The 15857-nt window shown below is 46.6% G+C and overlaps 1 protein-coding gene across 2 annotated transcripts in view; it reads left to right on the forward strand.

Moving 5' to 3' along the window:
• Window positions 1-15857, forward strand: part of FGFR1 (fibroblast growth factor receptor 1) — an 83965-nt gene that overhangs the window by 43189 nt on the left and 24919 nt on the right. The window contains exons 3-7 of one of the 2 annotated variants that reach the window (XM_015414218.1): window positions 103-118; window positions 2067-2134; window positions 2738-2913; window positions 5893-6016; window positions 14297-14487. In XM_015414218.1, coding sequence (XP_015269704.1) covers window positions 103-118; window positions 2067-2134; window positions 2738-2913; window positions 5893-6016; window positions 14297-14487 — 575 coding nt within the window. Of the gene's footprint in view, window positions 1-102; window positions 119-2065; window positions 2135-2737; window positions 2914-5892; window positions 6017-14296; window positions 14488-15857 lie in introns of those variants that run through there. The other variant, XM_015414217.1, reaches the window with a different exon arrangement.

Raw genomic sequence — 15857 nt, forward strand, 5'->3', positions numbered from 1 at the left:
GGTCTGGACAAGTAACCATACATCATGTGGGGCCACTTATTCCTTCATCACTTATTGGCTTCCTTCAGTTGTTGTTATGAGTAAATTTATCCTTGGAATTAGATGCCTGTCCGGAGAGTTTCCCTAATAATAAAAAGGATATGCCAGTGGACGAGCTATATGAGACGTTTGTGTTGGTGGGAGAGAAGAAATGTAATGCACAGTTGTTGTTACTAGCATTGCTGAGACGTGTCAAGGCCAGGTCCTCCTTTGCTACAGCCCAGAAGACCGGGACTCCAGCCACTGCATGAAGGGTGCAGTTTGGTGTAGTGGTTAAGTGCGCGGACTCTAATCTGGGAGAACCGGGTTTGATTCCCCACTCCTCCACTTGCACCTGGCTGGATGACCTTGGGCAAGCCGTAGTTCTGACAAGAGCTGTTCTTGAAAAAGAGCAGTTTCTGTCAAGAGCTCTCTCAGCCCCACCTACCTCACAGGGAGTCTGTTGTGGGGAGGGGAAGGGAAAGGGGGTTGTAAGCCGCTCTGAGACTCCTTTGGGTAGTGAAGAGCGGGGTATAAATCCAATCTATTATTATTATTACTATTATTATTCAGACTCCTCTGATTGGGACACTAGTAGAAATTGCAATTACTTTTTCTTCAGCTCTGAGGCTCCAACAATCCTTGTTGCAGAAGGCTTCTTGGGTATCATTTTGAGTTATAGCCAAGGGCCCTTATGGAGCTTTTCCAACTGGGATGGATGTCTAGAGTTGCAGCCAGAAACAATTATGAGCTGTGCTCCTTTAAAAAGCAAATTCTGCACCACAGGACAAAACATTTGCTAGACTATACCACTTCAGAGTGCTGTTGGATGGGCATCACATGATTCAGTACTCTCACACACTTTTTAAAAAAGCCCTCCGCAAATAGAAAAATCAAGTGCCAAAGGGAAGGATTCTAGCTATCTCCTGACATACCTGCAGCTGCTACAGCCCAGAAACTGTTTTACCATGTGGAGGGGCCGTGCCTCAGTGGAAGAGCCTCTGATTTGCATGCAGAATATCCTAGGTACAATCTAGGGTTGCCAAACCACCACCACCTCCCAGTTTGGCAGGGATCCCCCGCTTTTGGGGGGCTTCTACCTGCCGCCGGCCAGCTGGCCACCATGGGAAGCCCCGCCCCCAAGCCCCAACACTCGCAGGGGTGTGCGGGGGGGGATGCCAGTTTCTTTAAGTGCAGGAAGCCTGCATTTCTCACGCACCCGATCTCCGTTGGGTGCGCGGGGGGGAGTCAGCTCTCTGCACTTAAAGGGGCCCCCTTAAATGCAGGGAGCCGGCGTTTCCTGCGCACCCAATCTCTGTGGAGATTGGGTGTGTGGGGGGGAACGCCAGCTCTCTGCACTTAAAGGGGCCCCTTTAAATGCCAGGGAGCTGGCGCCGCTGGAAGATCAGGCGGGCGGGGGTGGACGTCCCCACCGTGACATCACGTCGAGGATGCCCCGCCCCCTCCAGGAACGCCCCCCCCCCAAAGTCCCCCGCTGGGGGGGAAGATAGGACTTGGCAACCCTATTCCAATCCCTGGCATCTTCAGTTGAAAGGACCAGACAATAGTTGATGTGAAAGACCTCTAGGTGAGACCCCAGAGGGCTGCCACCAGTCAAAACAGACAATACTGATCTTGATAGACTAGTGGCCTGCTTCAGTATAAGGCAAATTCATGTGTATTCCCAAGCTGTTTGGTGAGCCCTGAATTATTAGAGGACAGCTAAAAAATGATAGATATTAAAAGAAGGTTGTTGAATAACCATCTCAACATCAAGAATGCACAATTTCGGCAGGCTTTAGTAGGTAGCCCAAGTTCATGCCCATTACCTAGTCTGTTCAAGGCCAGCAGATGCCAGCACATCAAACTGATTTCCCAAAGATGGGGTGTTCCTTTAAGAAAATATGTGCATCTGTAGTTGAAAGAGTCACAGCTGTACTGGAGCCAATAGACGGAGGTGCTAGTGTGCACTTGTTCTGCCTCCTGCTTCCTTGCAAGTTAGCACTAAAAACCGATGCTGGCCGCCTTCTTTTCCAGACCCTCTTCCTTGAAGATGACGACGACGACGACGATTCCTCCTCAGAGGAAAAGGAAGCAGATAGCTCCAGACTAAACCGTACGTCTGACTTCATTGGGGGAAGGGTGGGATAAAAAAGAAGTACCTGATCGATACTCAGCTGTAAGTCCTAAATAAAGCCTATAGTTTTATCTGGCAAACGCAGCTAGAGGCAGTGAGTCTTTTCCAACTTGTTCTTCCTGCTGGTGGTCTTGTGCTCATGCTGAAACTCCGTCATCTGTCTATTCTCTTGCCTCTTGAGGTAACTGGCAAGAGGGCTGCTTATTGCTCTCAGATTGCTTTGAGCAGTAGGGAAATGGGGATGTGGTCCTAGCCCCATGTAACCATCAGGTAAGTGAGGCAGAGCAGCAGGCAGGTATAAAACAGACAGGGCAGCAGGCAATTTCTCTGGCAGTATCCCTTCTTAACAACAAATTCATCCAGCTCTGGGAGACCAGTAGATGTGAGAGGCACAGGATTTGTTGTCTGGTGTCACCTGATTTGTAAGAACAGGAAGATTCCAGGTTCTCTTCTCTGACCAGCATCCCCAGTGGTGCATGAAAACAGGAGCCAGTGACTGACCCTAGGGACATGGGCATACTATGTGCTAAATGCTGCCCAAATTGCATCTCACTCCCATGTCCTTTACTGGTGCTTTTTCAGAAGCCATAGCTCCCTACTGGACATACCCTGAGAAGATGGAGAAGAAGCTTCATGCTGTTCCCGCTGCTAAGACAGTGAAATTTAAGTGTCCGTCCAGTGGGACTCCTACCCCTACATTGCGCTGGCTGAAGAATGGCAGGGAATTCAAACCTGATCATCGGATTGGTGGATACAAGGTAGGAGTTCCTGCCGTCTGGCTCCCCACCAGTTCCTTAACATTGTGTGTCCTGAAAACTGAGAAGCTGTGGCCATCCCTGTTCTAGCATAGCGGTTCCTAAATTATGTTATATCTAGGTTAACCATATTAGTCTATTTCTTTGCAGCCTGCAACATTTATGGCCGTCATAATGGACCATAAAAGTATTATATAAAAATTATCCATCATGTGGGAAGAGACTTGTAAATTTAAAAGGCAACTACTGTACTGGTCCACTATATGTGTTGTTGTTTTTTATTTCCCCCACAGCTACTTGTGCTGCTGAAGAGGCAAGCTGGTTTTTGGTTGATATGTCTTGGCTCTTTAGCACGTAGCAGAAATTACAAAGAAATGTCAGCTCTTCAGCATTTGTTGTCTTCCCAGTTACCCGTAAGGGTTATCATAAATGTAGTAAAGACAAGCATTAGAAATACACCTTTGTTAAGACACTATGTTTTAAAGGGCTGGGGGCATTGATCCCAAATAAAATACCCGTATTTGAAGTGTCCACTACTCAAGGAGTTTTTCTCCAGAATGGGAATCTTTAATTGGTAACTGAATGAAGGAGGGGGCATGTGTGTTTCTTTTTCAAGAAGGATTTTTTTCCAAAGGGGGGGGGGGGGGGGAAATGCCCTTCCAACAAGGAGTACTTAAATAATTAATTAAATTTTGCTCTGTGGGATGGTAGGATGGGGTAGGATCCGCTCTACCAACAAAGCACTTGAAGAGCAGGAAAGCAGACACCGTGAGAAGAAGGTAGAATACAGAGTGAGAGATTAGTATCTAATAGAATTGATTGATCATCTGCTTTTAATTAATTAAGAGCTTAATAATCAGCTGACAGCCCTAGCTTGTTTGTTTTTCTGGATTCTGTGCCACACCAGATGTGCTGTTAAAAGTGAGCTGGGGAGCTATGGCCTGGTAGGCAGAAGGTCCCAAGTTCAGTCCTCTGACATCTCTTGTTCAGGGTTTTCCAATAGCAGGGAAGGATCTGTGCCCAAGATCCTGGAAAGCCATTACCATTTGAAGTAAACGGTACAAACCAGTGGCTTGAGTCTGTATACAGCAGCTCCTTCTGTTCATTTCCTGTATCTGAGGGCCTACTGCCACATGCGACTTCAGCATCTCCAAACTTCTTTCACAACAAGCAGAGGAGTTTGGCTAGATGTGTGACAGTGCATAAGTCATTCTGGCACCTGTTACTGGCCGCTGCTGCCTTGTTTTGGATGCCTCATCCATTCGCCTCCAGTTAGAACAAGTTGTTTCCATTCTCTGTGACTTTTCAGCACAGCATGGCCTTTACACCTCCCACCACTGACGTGGCCTGGGCCCCTGCGTGTTAATAAAACTTGCTCCTGTAGCAGCAAGCCATTGACACAGACGAGCTATCCTGATCTAGCTCTTCCTTCTTCGTCTGGTCAAAAGAAGCTTTGCCTGGGGAATCAATAGTGGCTTTAATGAGACATGGATGAGGCTCATGAATCATAGACGGTCCCTGCTGTTTTCTCTTGGGCTGACCCAATTGAGCAGTGGCTCCTTATCACTTCCTGAAAGCGATGGCTCTTTCCAGCAAAAGACAAGCTGCAGCTCCTTTTGTTTTAATCTGGCTCTTACAGCTCCTCTTTTTATTATCTTAGCTGCCTTAGCTGGCCTGTAAACTGGTTCCCTTGGCTAACCTTGGTAGCAGCTGCAACAGAGATATGAATCAGCCCTTCAACTGTGGAAGACCTTTTTTTGAGCTGTGCCTAAGGAAAGCAGTATGTTCTCATCAGCAAGGGTGGTTCAGGACCCCAAGCCCTTAAGAGGGCAGAGTTGAAAGGCTTTGAGTAGCTGAGAATGAACTGGCGTAGCTACAGCTGTAATGCTCCAGCCTGAAAGTATAGGGCTTGTTTCTTTTAACAAATTCCCAGGCAGCTACCTGTAGAATTTGCTTCCCTGCCTTGAAGTTCTTAAAGAAACAGGCATCTTTTCCCCAGACGGAACAGTGGCTACCCATGAGATAACTGTACATGAATGAAGTCCAGAGATTGGCTGATGTTCCAGGAAGTCCAACTGAGACACTAGAAATCCAGCCACATTGCAACTCTGTTGATTTCGTTCCATTCTTGGGTGGAGTTCCCTAAGTCTGGTCCAGAAGGAAAAAAGCAGGGAGGAGAGAGAATTAGGGCAGAGGATGTTGCCACAACATAGACATAAAATATATGTATTTTATTTTAAGCAGCACCATTTCTGTTCCAATCAGGAAATGTTAAATGTTTTCCTTCAAGCTTGGAATTGTGTAGTAGATCACGCTGTTCCCCTTCATAAGTCTCCTTCCCCTCCCACTACACATATATGGAGAGATTTATACAGTAAGGAGAATTGAGTTTTGCTGGACTGTACCATCCTCGGTTGCTGGAGAATGGATCGGATTCCATATGTGATTACTTCCTCACACACACAAAAACCCCAAGCTTAAAACTTCTATTTCTTTCTTAGTTATTTTTAAAAGTTACAGGTGAGGTCATCTACACCAGATGCTGGATTGTGGAGTGATTGAGCTTGCAATGTGAAATTTGCACATCCCTGGTTACTCTTGGGCACCTTCTTTTGTGTGGAGGAGTAGCTGAAATACTTCCAAGACCGGTTCCTGTCCTGGAGAAAGGAACTCATCCCACTCGTCAATAATACCAGTTTCCAGATGTAGCTGGCTCTGTGGTCAACCTGGCAGCTGGCAGCAATTACTCCCCCTGTGTATAGCAAAAAGGGGAAACATGACCTCAAAAAGCAATTATGTGCAGTCTAGAACATGCAGCACAGGAGCCAGTGAGACCTTTGGCCTGCTCAGAGATGAAAAGGCATGTGTTTGATCAACTGCAGAAAGGGAGCAGGCTAGGAATGAAGCTGTCACACCCACACACACCCCAGCTGTCTATCAGCGGGTAATTTTCCTGAGCCAGTGACATCCTCTTCCCCACAGGTTCGTCACGCTACCTGGAGTATCATCATGGACTCGGTGGTGCCGTCAGATAAAGGAAACTACACCTGCATTGTGGAAAACAAATATGGGACCATTAACCATACCTACCAGCTTGATGTAGTTGGTAAGGAGACCTGGGAAGGGGAAGGGGGATGTTTGGGCAGTCCTTGGTGTAAAGTTGCAAGTGCATTTATTTTTCAAAAATGTGCAATGGGTAGAAGAAGGAAAATGTCAACTCTAGGCTTCTGGCATTGTAGCAGCTGGTACTGCTAGATTACTAACCATGCTTCTCTCGTTGCCTGCACCACTCCCACCCCAAACCACATACTAGTTAGATTAAAAGTTAACTCAGCTACTGTTAACTCTGCTGTAGACAATATTGTCCCACAACACTTTTGGAAAGGTTGAGGAGATTGTATTAGGGTTGGCAAGTTGGCATGACTCACAGGCGGGGGAGCGTCGCTTCTGTCCGGGAGCTGCCGAGGGACGCGCGTGACGTAGAGCACGTTGGAAGTGACGCACGACGTAGAGCACGTTGGGGGCGTGGTCCAGATCGTCGGGGGGGAACCATAGGTTTCCCCCCCCCGACGATCTGGGCCACGTCCCCAACATGAGCGATGTGGCTAGCTTCGGGGGGCAGAGTTCCCCCGAGGCCCAATTCCACCAGGGCGGAAATCGGGCCTCCAAAGCGGGGGTTTCCCCGCCCCCACTTGGCAGCCCTAGATTGTATGTGGGGTGAAGAGTAGACTGTTGAAACCCAAGTAAGGAATCTGAGCTCGAATAAGGAACCTGAGCTCTTTAAAGAGGAAGAAAGGATCATGACATGTCACTCCATAAATTGTAAGAGTAGTAAGGGACTCTGTGGGTGTGCACGTGTGCATGTAATATACTGTAGAGCTGCAAGAGTTAAGCAATATTGCTCACTTTGTGCTTTGTTTTGTGGTTTTGAGGATTGCAGAAAGGGAGTTGAGCTTATGAAGTTGCTTTGTGCCCAGTCTGTCTAGACGAAAATACCTTGTCTGACATCAGCTCTCCAAGATAATGGGAGGGGGAAGGAGGCCTTCCCCAGCTCTGCTATCTGAGATTGTTTTTAAAGCAGATATGTTTGTGATTCAACATGTGGCCTTCTGCATGAAGACCATGTGTTCCACTACTGAACTGCAGCCCTTCCCTTTGAAATTTGAGATTTATGAAAAATAGGGACATAAGAATTTCCTTTCTGGATCAGACAATCTAGGCGACAGAGAAAACTGGCTTTTAAAGGGGGTTGGACAGAATCATTGAGAATAGTTCTATCAGCTGTTAGTAAATGTAGTTAAGTGAAGCCTTCTAAGTATAGCAGTAGTATATGTCTCTGAACACCAGATGCTGGAGGCAGGTAATAGGGAAAACCATCACTTTCATAACCCTGATGGTGGCTTTGGAGAAGAGCCAAAATTCAGTGGTAGAACACCTGTTTTATATGTGGAAGGTATCAAGGTCAGTCTTTTGCATCTCCAGTTGAAGGACCTCATATATATATAGCAAGGGTGAGGAAAGCTCCTCCTCTGCCTGAAACTCTGCAGAGCCACTGCCAGAGGGGACAGTGCTGAGCTAGGTAGACCAGTGGCCTGACTCTGTATAAGTCAGCTTCATATGAGCTTCTAGGAGATACCTGACCATTTACAGAAAGAGAATTCTACATGAGGTCAGTCTTGTAGATATGTTCCCACCTGCCCTAGATGCCTAGTCCTTTTGTGACACCCTACCTGCTCAGAAATGTCTGGTGGCTTGGAGGTGGTTTTCACATATTTCAGATGTTCAGTGGCTCTTGGTTTGATCCTGCAAGGCCTCTCTCAGGTTCTCAGGCAGCTGTTTATTGCGGCCCCTTTCTTTGTTCCTTTGTAGGCAAGTGGATTGTACAACTAAGAGTTCCTTGTAAGTACTCAGATTTATGTTGCCGGTTATCAGGAAAGGGTTAGAGAAAGGGAGTGGATGAATTTCGCTTTTTGGCTGCCATTTCGTGTGAATTGTGATTATCCCAGGATGTACATCTTCTTACCAAGGCAGACCAGCTTCTTTTAACTGGGTGGGCCCCTTTGTTTCCCAGGCTGAGGTTTTAATTCATTTCTAGTGTTACGTTCATGATAATTTCATGGGCCAGGCAGAAACTGTCTCTCCCCTTCTCGCCACCCTCCCCAATGAATCTTTTTATTAGCCTTAATTCCTAACCAGGCAGGCTGATCTCTGCTTGTTCCACTTGTGGAGTTGTTCTAAATGCCACTAAATGAACCATTAAGAATGCAATTTAATTTGATTACACTGAGCAAACTGAAGGGAATTGTCTGCAAGGAGGAACAAAGGGGTTTGTTAGCGCTCACTCACTACAGTAGCTGGCTCTTTGTTAATCGGGTAGGCCCTCATTAGGTTTGTTTGACCTTTGACCTCCCGATGAATAGGTAGTCATGTTTACTACCTTCCCTGCACCCCCTGAATCCCAGCCCTTATTCAGTGACAAGAATTTCACCTGCCTGGTTTTCCTTTACTGCCATCAATGGGGTTTGTCTTGATGCTTTCAAGGGTGAGGAATTGGGTTGCCAGGTCCATCGGACCAGCTGGCAGGGGATAGGGGTGAATTTACCGAGAGCGGGGAGGGAAGAAGGTGGAAGTAAATGCATCAGGAGCAACACACTGATTTGTGGGCAAAACCTCTATTGTAGAATTCTACCATAGAGTTTTGTCCAAAAACCAGAGCATCCCCCCACACACACATCATGCCCATTTGTACAGTGGGGAACCCACAAGATCTTGCATGGGGGTACCTCATTTTCCTCTGTATTCCTATTTCCCCCTTCCAGGCAACCCCCATATTCTCACCTTGCCCTGTTTCCTTCTCTCCTTCCCACCCACCAACCAAACTACTTTTTTTTGCTCCCTCCATTTTCATCTATATTTATTATTTATTTAATTGTTTCATCTCTTAAAGGCTAAAATAGCCCTGGAAAGGGCTCTGCCCTTGCTCATAGCTTTTTATGATAGAAGCCAAGGTATGAAGGTTGATGATTACTGTTACAGTTGCCTATCCATGGCCACTGAGGGCATTTGTTTCTTAAAGCTACAGGTACTGCTGCTATTATTAGGTTTTGGGTTTTTTTTCAGGTTTTTCTGCAAGCCTGGGCCATCTTTCAGGTTTGTAGAAAGGTCTGTCCTCTCTACTCATGGTGGCTCCAGATTCTAGATATAAGCATCCACAAATTTGGCCATGTTGAGAATTAGATATAGACAGCAAAAGTTTAATTCTGGGTACAAGCTTCCATGTGCATGCGTGCATGCATCTGAATAAGTGTGCATGCACACGAAAGCGTGTACCCAGAATTATACCTTGTTGCTCTTCAAGGTGCCACTGGACTCAAACTTTATACACATAAATAGAAAGGGAGGATGAATGAGGTTCACCGAGGGACTGTTAAACAAAACATAAAAATCTCTGCCTGCCGGCAAAAGAGAGTAATGGGGGGGGGGGGCAAGTGAATCTTCATGGGGAGGGAGTTCTGTAATTCAGTGTCACAACTGGAAGACCCATTCTGAGGTTACCGCCCAACTATCCTCAGCGGGTGGAGGCACCTGAAGCCAGGCCTCCGAAGATGACCACAGTGGACATGTACAATTCATAAACTATAAACACTAGAAGCTTGGCCTGGTCAATGAAGAGTGCCTGGTCAATGGAGCAGTACCTTTTGCCTGTCACGCTTCAGGACCTTTTCCACCAGCAACTGTCACAGGAAACAGAGGAAACCCTCAGGTGGAGAACGCACGATGTAGACCTGGATCAGTGTGTGGCTGGACCCAGTCTTGTCCTGACAAGCCTTTGAGAACAAACCATGTTTCTGTCATTTTTCAAAGGGGAAACAGATCCTTCCATGACAGAAAACTGTATGTCGAGTAGAAGGCTAGGCTTAGACCTTCCCAACCTCTCATTTTCTGTTAGGAAGGAATTTCTATACCAAGCGTTGAAATTGTTAAACGATTACCCCACCACCAGCCTGGAGTGGGTACAGTCCAGGAGCGACTCTACCACCTCATCTGCAGTTCTGCGTGAACTTTTTGTGGTTCAGTATTTATTCCCCCCCCCCCAGCTGCCGCCTGTTTCCTTCTCTAGACCTCAATTCCATTCCAAGTGTCGGAGCTGCCTTTTAAGGGTATTGTAACTCAGCTGCTGAAGAAACAATGGAAATCCCAGGAGCATTTGGTAATCTATAGGGAGCAATGTGTACTCTATTCATTCCTATTGGCTGTGACTGACCTGGATTTTTTCTGGGTCAAATTGGAGTTAAAACTGCTCAGAACCTTCTGCAGTCTCCTTGTCAAACTGTCACCCGGGTCAGCTGAGCCCAGGTGGTTGTGGTTTCTTCAGAAGAAATGTGAAAAGGAAGGCGGGTTGTGTTGCATGCTCCAGATCCCTTAGTGCTGATTAACCATTTCTTGATGCCTTTTTAACCAGTCCATCATATATTTATAGGGTGGTAAAAAGGACTGGGGGGGGGTTTGCACCTCCCCCCCCCTTTTTGCATGCTTAGGGAGAAAGTGATTGCGAATAAGGAACTATAGAACGTTATGGCCAAGCTACACACAATGCTGGGATCCATGACTGGATCTCTCAACATGGTATTTTAGTGACAAGGAGCAAATGGAGGGTAGGATATGGAGCAGAACGTTGGAAGGGTTGGGGGTTACGGCAGCGTGATGTGGTAGTTTGAGTGTGTAGCCCCAGGTCTGAATCCTTACTCTGCCATGGAAGTTTGCTGGGCTACTTTGGGCCAGTCACACTCTCTCAGCCTAACCTTCCGGTTGCTGTTGTAAGGATAAAATGGAAGAGGAGAGAATGAAGCTGTAAAGCACTTTGGGTCCTATTGGGGAGAAAATCAGAGTACAAATAAATAAACTCTCCATTATTCTAGTGTGTGCACCGTTTCCCTGATTCCCCCTCCCCCCGACTGCTTTAAGCTTAGTGTGTGTGGAGCTTTTGTTTCCTACAAGAGCTTAAGAACATAAGAGAAGCCGTGTTGGATCAAGCCAGTGGCCCATCCAGTCCAACACTCTGTGTTACACAGTAGCCAAAACCCAGGTGCCATCAGGAGGTCCACCAGCGGGCATGGGATGAGGGGCCATTTTTATAAGGGTTAAGAGTATGAGAGAGAAGAGTTAATCCTCCCCCTGACACTTTGGCCCCAATTCATATCTCACACACAGCCCAGTGGCTCTTTTTTGGAGCTGAATTACACGTCAGGATATCTGGCAGGTTCATTCATGTGGAATACAAGGATGTGATTTTAGGTCTTTGGCCTCTTTCTAACTTCAGTGGCAGTCTCCACCTCAACCCCTCTAACTAGGCCTCTCCAGCAGCCGTGAGGGGCGACAGGAAACATGGCAAGGTCTGCTCCTGGCTGGCTCAGGAGAGCTGTGAAGCGCACTGCAGAAAGCTCACTCTCTAATTCAAGGAGAATTTTACTGAGAGTCAATGGGAGCTCTTGGCAGAGGAAGCAGCAGTCCTGTGATATTTACTTCAGGAAGTGGAATATGATTTTGGGTTACAGGGGGGCCACTCATCAAGAATCCTTAGCAAGAGGGATTAGAAGAGGAAGCATTCCCTTCGCATTTTTAATAAGCGACTGACTGGGATGGAAAAAAAAGTCTTGGCTCCAGCCTCTTGCAACGAAGAGAAAAAAATAACTTCTTAATCCCTGCTTTGTCACATCACAAGTGAAGACGTGAGGGTTGCGGACGGCTGTGGGGCTTTTGCTTCCGTGCCAGCTTGCCTCTTTGTCTCTGTGGAGTTGTGTTCAACTTCTGATCTGCACCTGACTAGTTATTAATGTTCACTTGAGTGCCTCTCAGCTCTCTGGACGGGGCAGGGGAGGAACCAAGTCGGTAAAATGTGTTTGGCCCTGTTGCTTGAGACCTGAATTTTGCCAGGATCTTGGATAAAATGCTGTGTTTGTCTAGCACATGTATACAGGCTTGTTGAGATTGCTTACTGCCCCTTTTGAGCTTGGCCCTACTGTGACCACATGTGCCACTGAGTTAATATTGGAGGCCCAAACTCACATCAGAGGAGCTGCTGCCATAGCTCCTTTCCCTGCCATCATCACCCCGCCTGGGAACTAGGAATATGCTGCCATGCCGGTGGGGTAAAGTCAGAGAACAATCTCATAGCTTCACAGGCTAATATGGTTCTCTTTGGCCAGCCTGGGCTTTTGGACTCCCTGATGTTGGATTAAACTGTGCACTTCTCACTCCACTCAGACAGAGTACTAATTAGAAGTCCAACATGCTGGCCCCTTCCCTCAGAATTGCTTACTGACTGGCTAGAAATGGGCAGGTGAAGCTGAAGGTTAGGGACAGAGCCTTCCCAGTTTTGGCACCCCATTATGGAATGCTATTCCTACAGCCATTTGTGGGACTCCCAATGAAAAGTACTGGGTTTGCCGCATGAAGGACTCGGACAACAACATGCGCTTGCACACGTTTATTGTATTTAACACAGAACTGCAAACCGGCCCTGCAAGGCCAACTATATACACACCCACCCAGCACACCCACAGTCCCATTGGAGGGTTTGAATTTCCCGCCAAAGTTTCTATAGGTTCATGCTGGGGAAACTAGGATCCTAGGTTCCTATTTTGTAGAGGAGCTAAGCTCTTGACTGTAGCCGTGGACCCCTGGTGGCGGTCCGCGCACATAACACCCAGTATCTTACTTTTCAGCAGTAGGTTAAAGCATGTTTGTGACTAACAACATGATGTCACTAATTTAAAAATGTACCTTTTGAATAGATATTTTGTTAGTTTTGCTGATGATTTTGCATTAGTCATTTTAATTCTACCCATTTTTTAACTGAGGTAGTTTTAAGAGGTGTTTTTACATATGATATTTCTGCTACCTGCTTTTATTGTGTATTCTGCTTTTAATTAATCTTATAGAGTACTTGTATATTTTAAAATGGGTTTGGAGTTGTTGTTTTTTTTAAAGGGCTTTCCTGGTTTTAAATTGTACAATTCTCTGTGTTGGTGTTTTATGATCTGTTTCAGAGTTCCCCAATGTGGAACTTCTGATCTGCACCAAGTGCTTTGAGATAGTGGGTGGGGCTTTTGCCCAGCAGAACGTCTGACTGGCTGGGTAAATTAAAAGGCATCATGTTAAACAGAGCTACTGCCTGAAAGGTTGAAGAGATGCTATTGGAGTCAGGGCTCTTTTTGTAGAAAAAGCCCAGCAGGAACTCATTAGCATAATAGGCCACACACCTGACAGCGGGGAGAAGAGAGAAGGAGGAAAGGAGGGAGAGAGGGAAAGAAAGAAAGAGAGAAGGAAAGAAGGACAGAAAGAGGAAAAGAGAAGGAAGGAAAGAGGGAAAGAAGGAGAAGGAAAGGAGAGAAAGAGGGAAAGAAAGAGAAGGAAAAATGGGAGGGAAAGAAAGAGAGAAGGAAAGGAGGGAAAAAAGAGAGAAGTAAAGAAGGAGAAGAGGGAAAGAAAGAGAAGGAAAAATGGGAGGGAAAGAAAGAGAGAAGGAAAGGAGGGAAGAAAGAGAGAAGGAAAGAAGGAGAGAGGGAAATAGAGAAGGAGGGAAAGAAAAGGAAAGAAAGAGAAGGAAAGGAGGGAAAAAAGAAAAGTAAAGAAGGAGGGAAAGAAAGAAGGCAAAGAGATGGGGGAGGGAGGCTCTCCCTCCCCCCATCAAGCCACTGCGCCCCCCCACTGCCCCCCACACTTACCGGGAGCAAGGAGGGTGGAGAAGGAGACGCCACAAACCCCAACGGGGCTCTTTCCCGCCTTGCGTTCTTTTTCTTACAAGACTCCAGCAAGTTCCCTTTAAGAGCAGGGAGCCAGGAGGCCTCGGACGCCTGCTCTCCATGTGGAGAGCCAGCATGCAGGGCCCTTTCCCACCGGCTCCCTGCACTTAGAGGGAGCTTGCACCCTTTAAGTGGAGGGAGCCTGAAGGTGCCAGATGCTTTCCCGCCGGTGTGGAGGGGAGGGGCCGGCCCAGACACCCGCCGGAACACCGTTCCAGTGCATTCCGGCTCAAAAATAGCCCTGATTTGAGTTATATATAACCTCGCTCCTTGACATTTTGTGGTTGCCTCCACCTCCTGTGGCAGACATTTTGTGATTGTGCCCATATCTTTGTGTCCGAATTCCAGAGGTGTCTGCAGATTCAAAAAGTTTGGAGACCCCTGATCTATTTTTATCCATCTTCATGATTTTGGGTTATATAAGCCCCTTCCTGAACAAAAAATGGTTGAAAGTGGTATAAATATTTAAACTAAATATATAAATTGTAATAAACATTAAAACATTAAATTGTAATTAACACTAGAAGCAGTTTGAAGGCAAGCAGCCTGTCTGACGCCATTCTCTCCTGTGTCTCTTTCAGAGAGGTCACCACACCGCCCTATCCTACAGGCAGGGCTCCCAGCTAACAAGACTGTCTCCCTGGGTAGCAATGTGGAATTTGTTTGCAAAGTCTACAGTGACCCTCAACCCCATATCCAGTGGCTGAAGCACATTGAGATCAATGGAAGTCGAATTGGGCCAAGTAGTTTGCCTTATGTGCAAGTTTTGAAGGTAAAAGGACTTGTCTTGGATGGTGCCCTTGTTGTTAAGATGGAACTCATTTTCTCCCATCTTGGGAAGGAAGCATATGATGTAAATGCAGGGGACAAGACCATTCTGTTTGGGTCAAGGCAGAAATCTCTTTCCAATTAAACTGATCTGCTTGATCAGCCAGACAAACCCCAATCACCTAAGTGTGCAATTTACAAGTCCCTCCCCATTACTACAATAGTGTGGGAAAGTGCATTAAAGGGTGGGCGGCTTCTGACCAATGCTCCCTCTAAGCTGTGGAGTCTTGTGAGCAAAAATTCTACTCTGTGAGCTACTGGCATTAAAGTTGTGAGCCAGCAATTTGGCTGCTGCATAAATTAGTCTGCTCTGGAGCCATCCTTCCTGAGCTAAGGCAAAAATGTTTGAGCACGAGGCTAAACAATTGTGAGCCAGCTCACACTAACTCAGCTTAGAGGGAACACTGCTCCTGACCTCTACAATTGTTACCAAAGTAATTTTGCACCAGGTGGCATGCATAATTTTTCACCCAGTAAGTCAACTCTGTCAGCAGCCTTTGATGCAAAATTGAGGATTGTCAAGTACTTGACCAGTGGCCATACAAAGCTGTTGGGATGCATGTGCAAGTCTGCAGCTCTCCCCACCCCCTGCTGAGGTGGAGATGTGGCCAGGAAGGAGCTGATGGCACAGAAATGACTCCTAAGCAGTGAGCAGAGCAAGTATGAATATGCTGGAACCGGGGGGGGGGGGATAAGTTCAGATTTTTTAAAAATCCGGGAGTGAGGAGCTTTAGTTGCCATTGTTGCCTCCATACAGTCACTCTATCATTTTTGTCAGTACAATAATCCGAGCACCGTAGGTCTGGATTTTGCATTGGGATGATTAAACCTGACCCTGAAGTGGACTGTGCTTTTAAAAACTACATGGCAGGTTCTAAAGCCAAATCTCTCACGGGGAGGACTAGATAGTAGCACTTTGGGTCAATTTATTACTGGAATAATTTACCTCTACAATAAATGGGAGGCAATCAAGAAAGAACTTGATTCAAGAATGGCAGCCTTTTATCAAGTGCTTAGAATGCCACCAAGATCTCTCCCTTATTATAAAAGAGTTTTGGGTGCCAGAATTCTAAAATTGGCCCCTTTAGTGTTAGGCCGAAAAAACTGCCACTCGGAAGACACTGGCTGGGTTCATTGGCTGCTTTGTGCAGTCCCGGCCAGCGTTCCAAGGTCATTTACATATGGAAGCTGATTGGACTACACTCCATTCCACACCTCAAACTCACCCCCCCCCCCAAGGCAGTTGGAATTTTCAGTTGGGAGAGGAGAATGATGTCAGCTGCTCCCTAGGCAGAGGCTGTGTGTGTGTGTGTG

Source organism: Gekko japonicus, unplaced genomic scaffold, assembly GCF_001447785.1.
Source record: "Gekko japonicus isolate JY-2015 unplaced genomic scaffold, Gekko_japonicus_V1.1 scaffold9, whole genome shotgun sequence".
In the NCBI taxonomy this organism is placed as follows: domain Eukaryota; kingdom Metazoa; phylum Chordata; class Lepidosauria; order Squamata; family Gekkonidae; genus Gekko; species Gekko japonicus.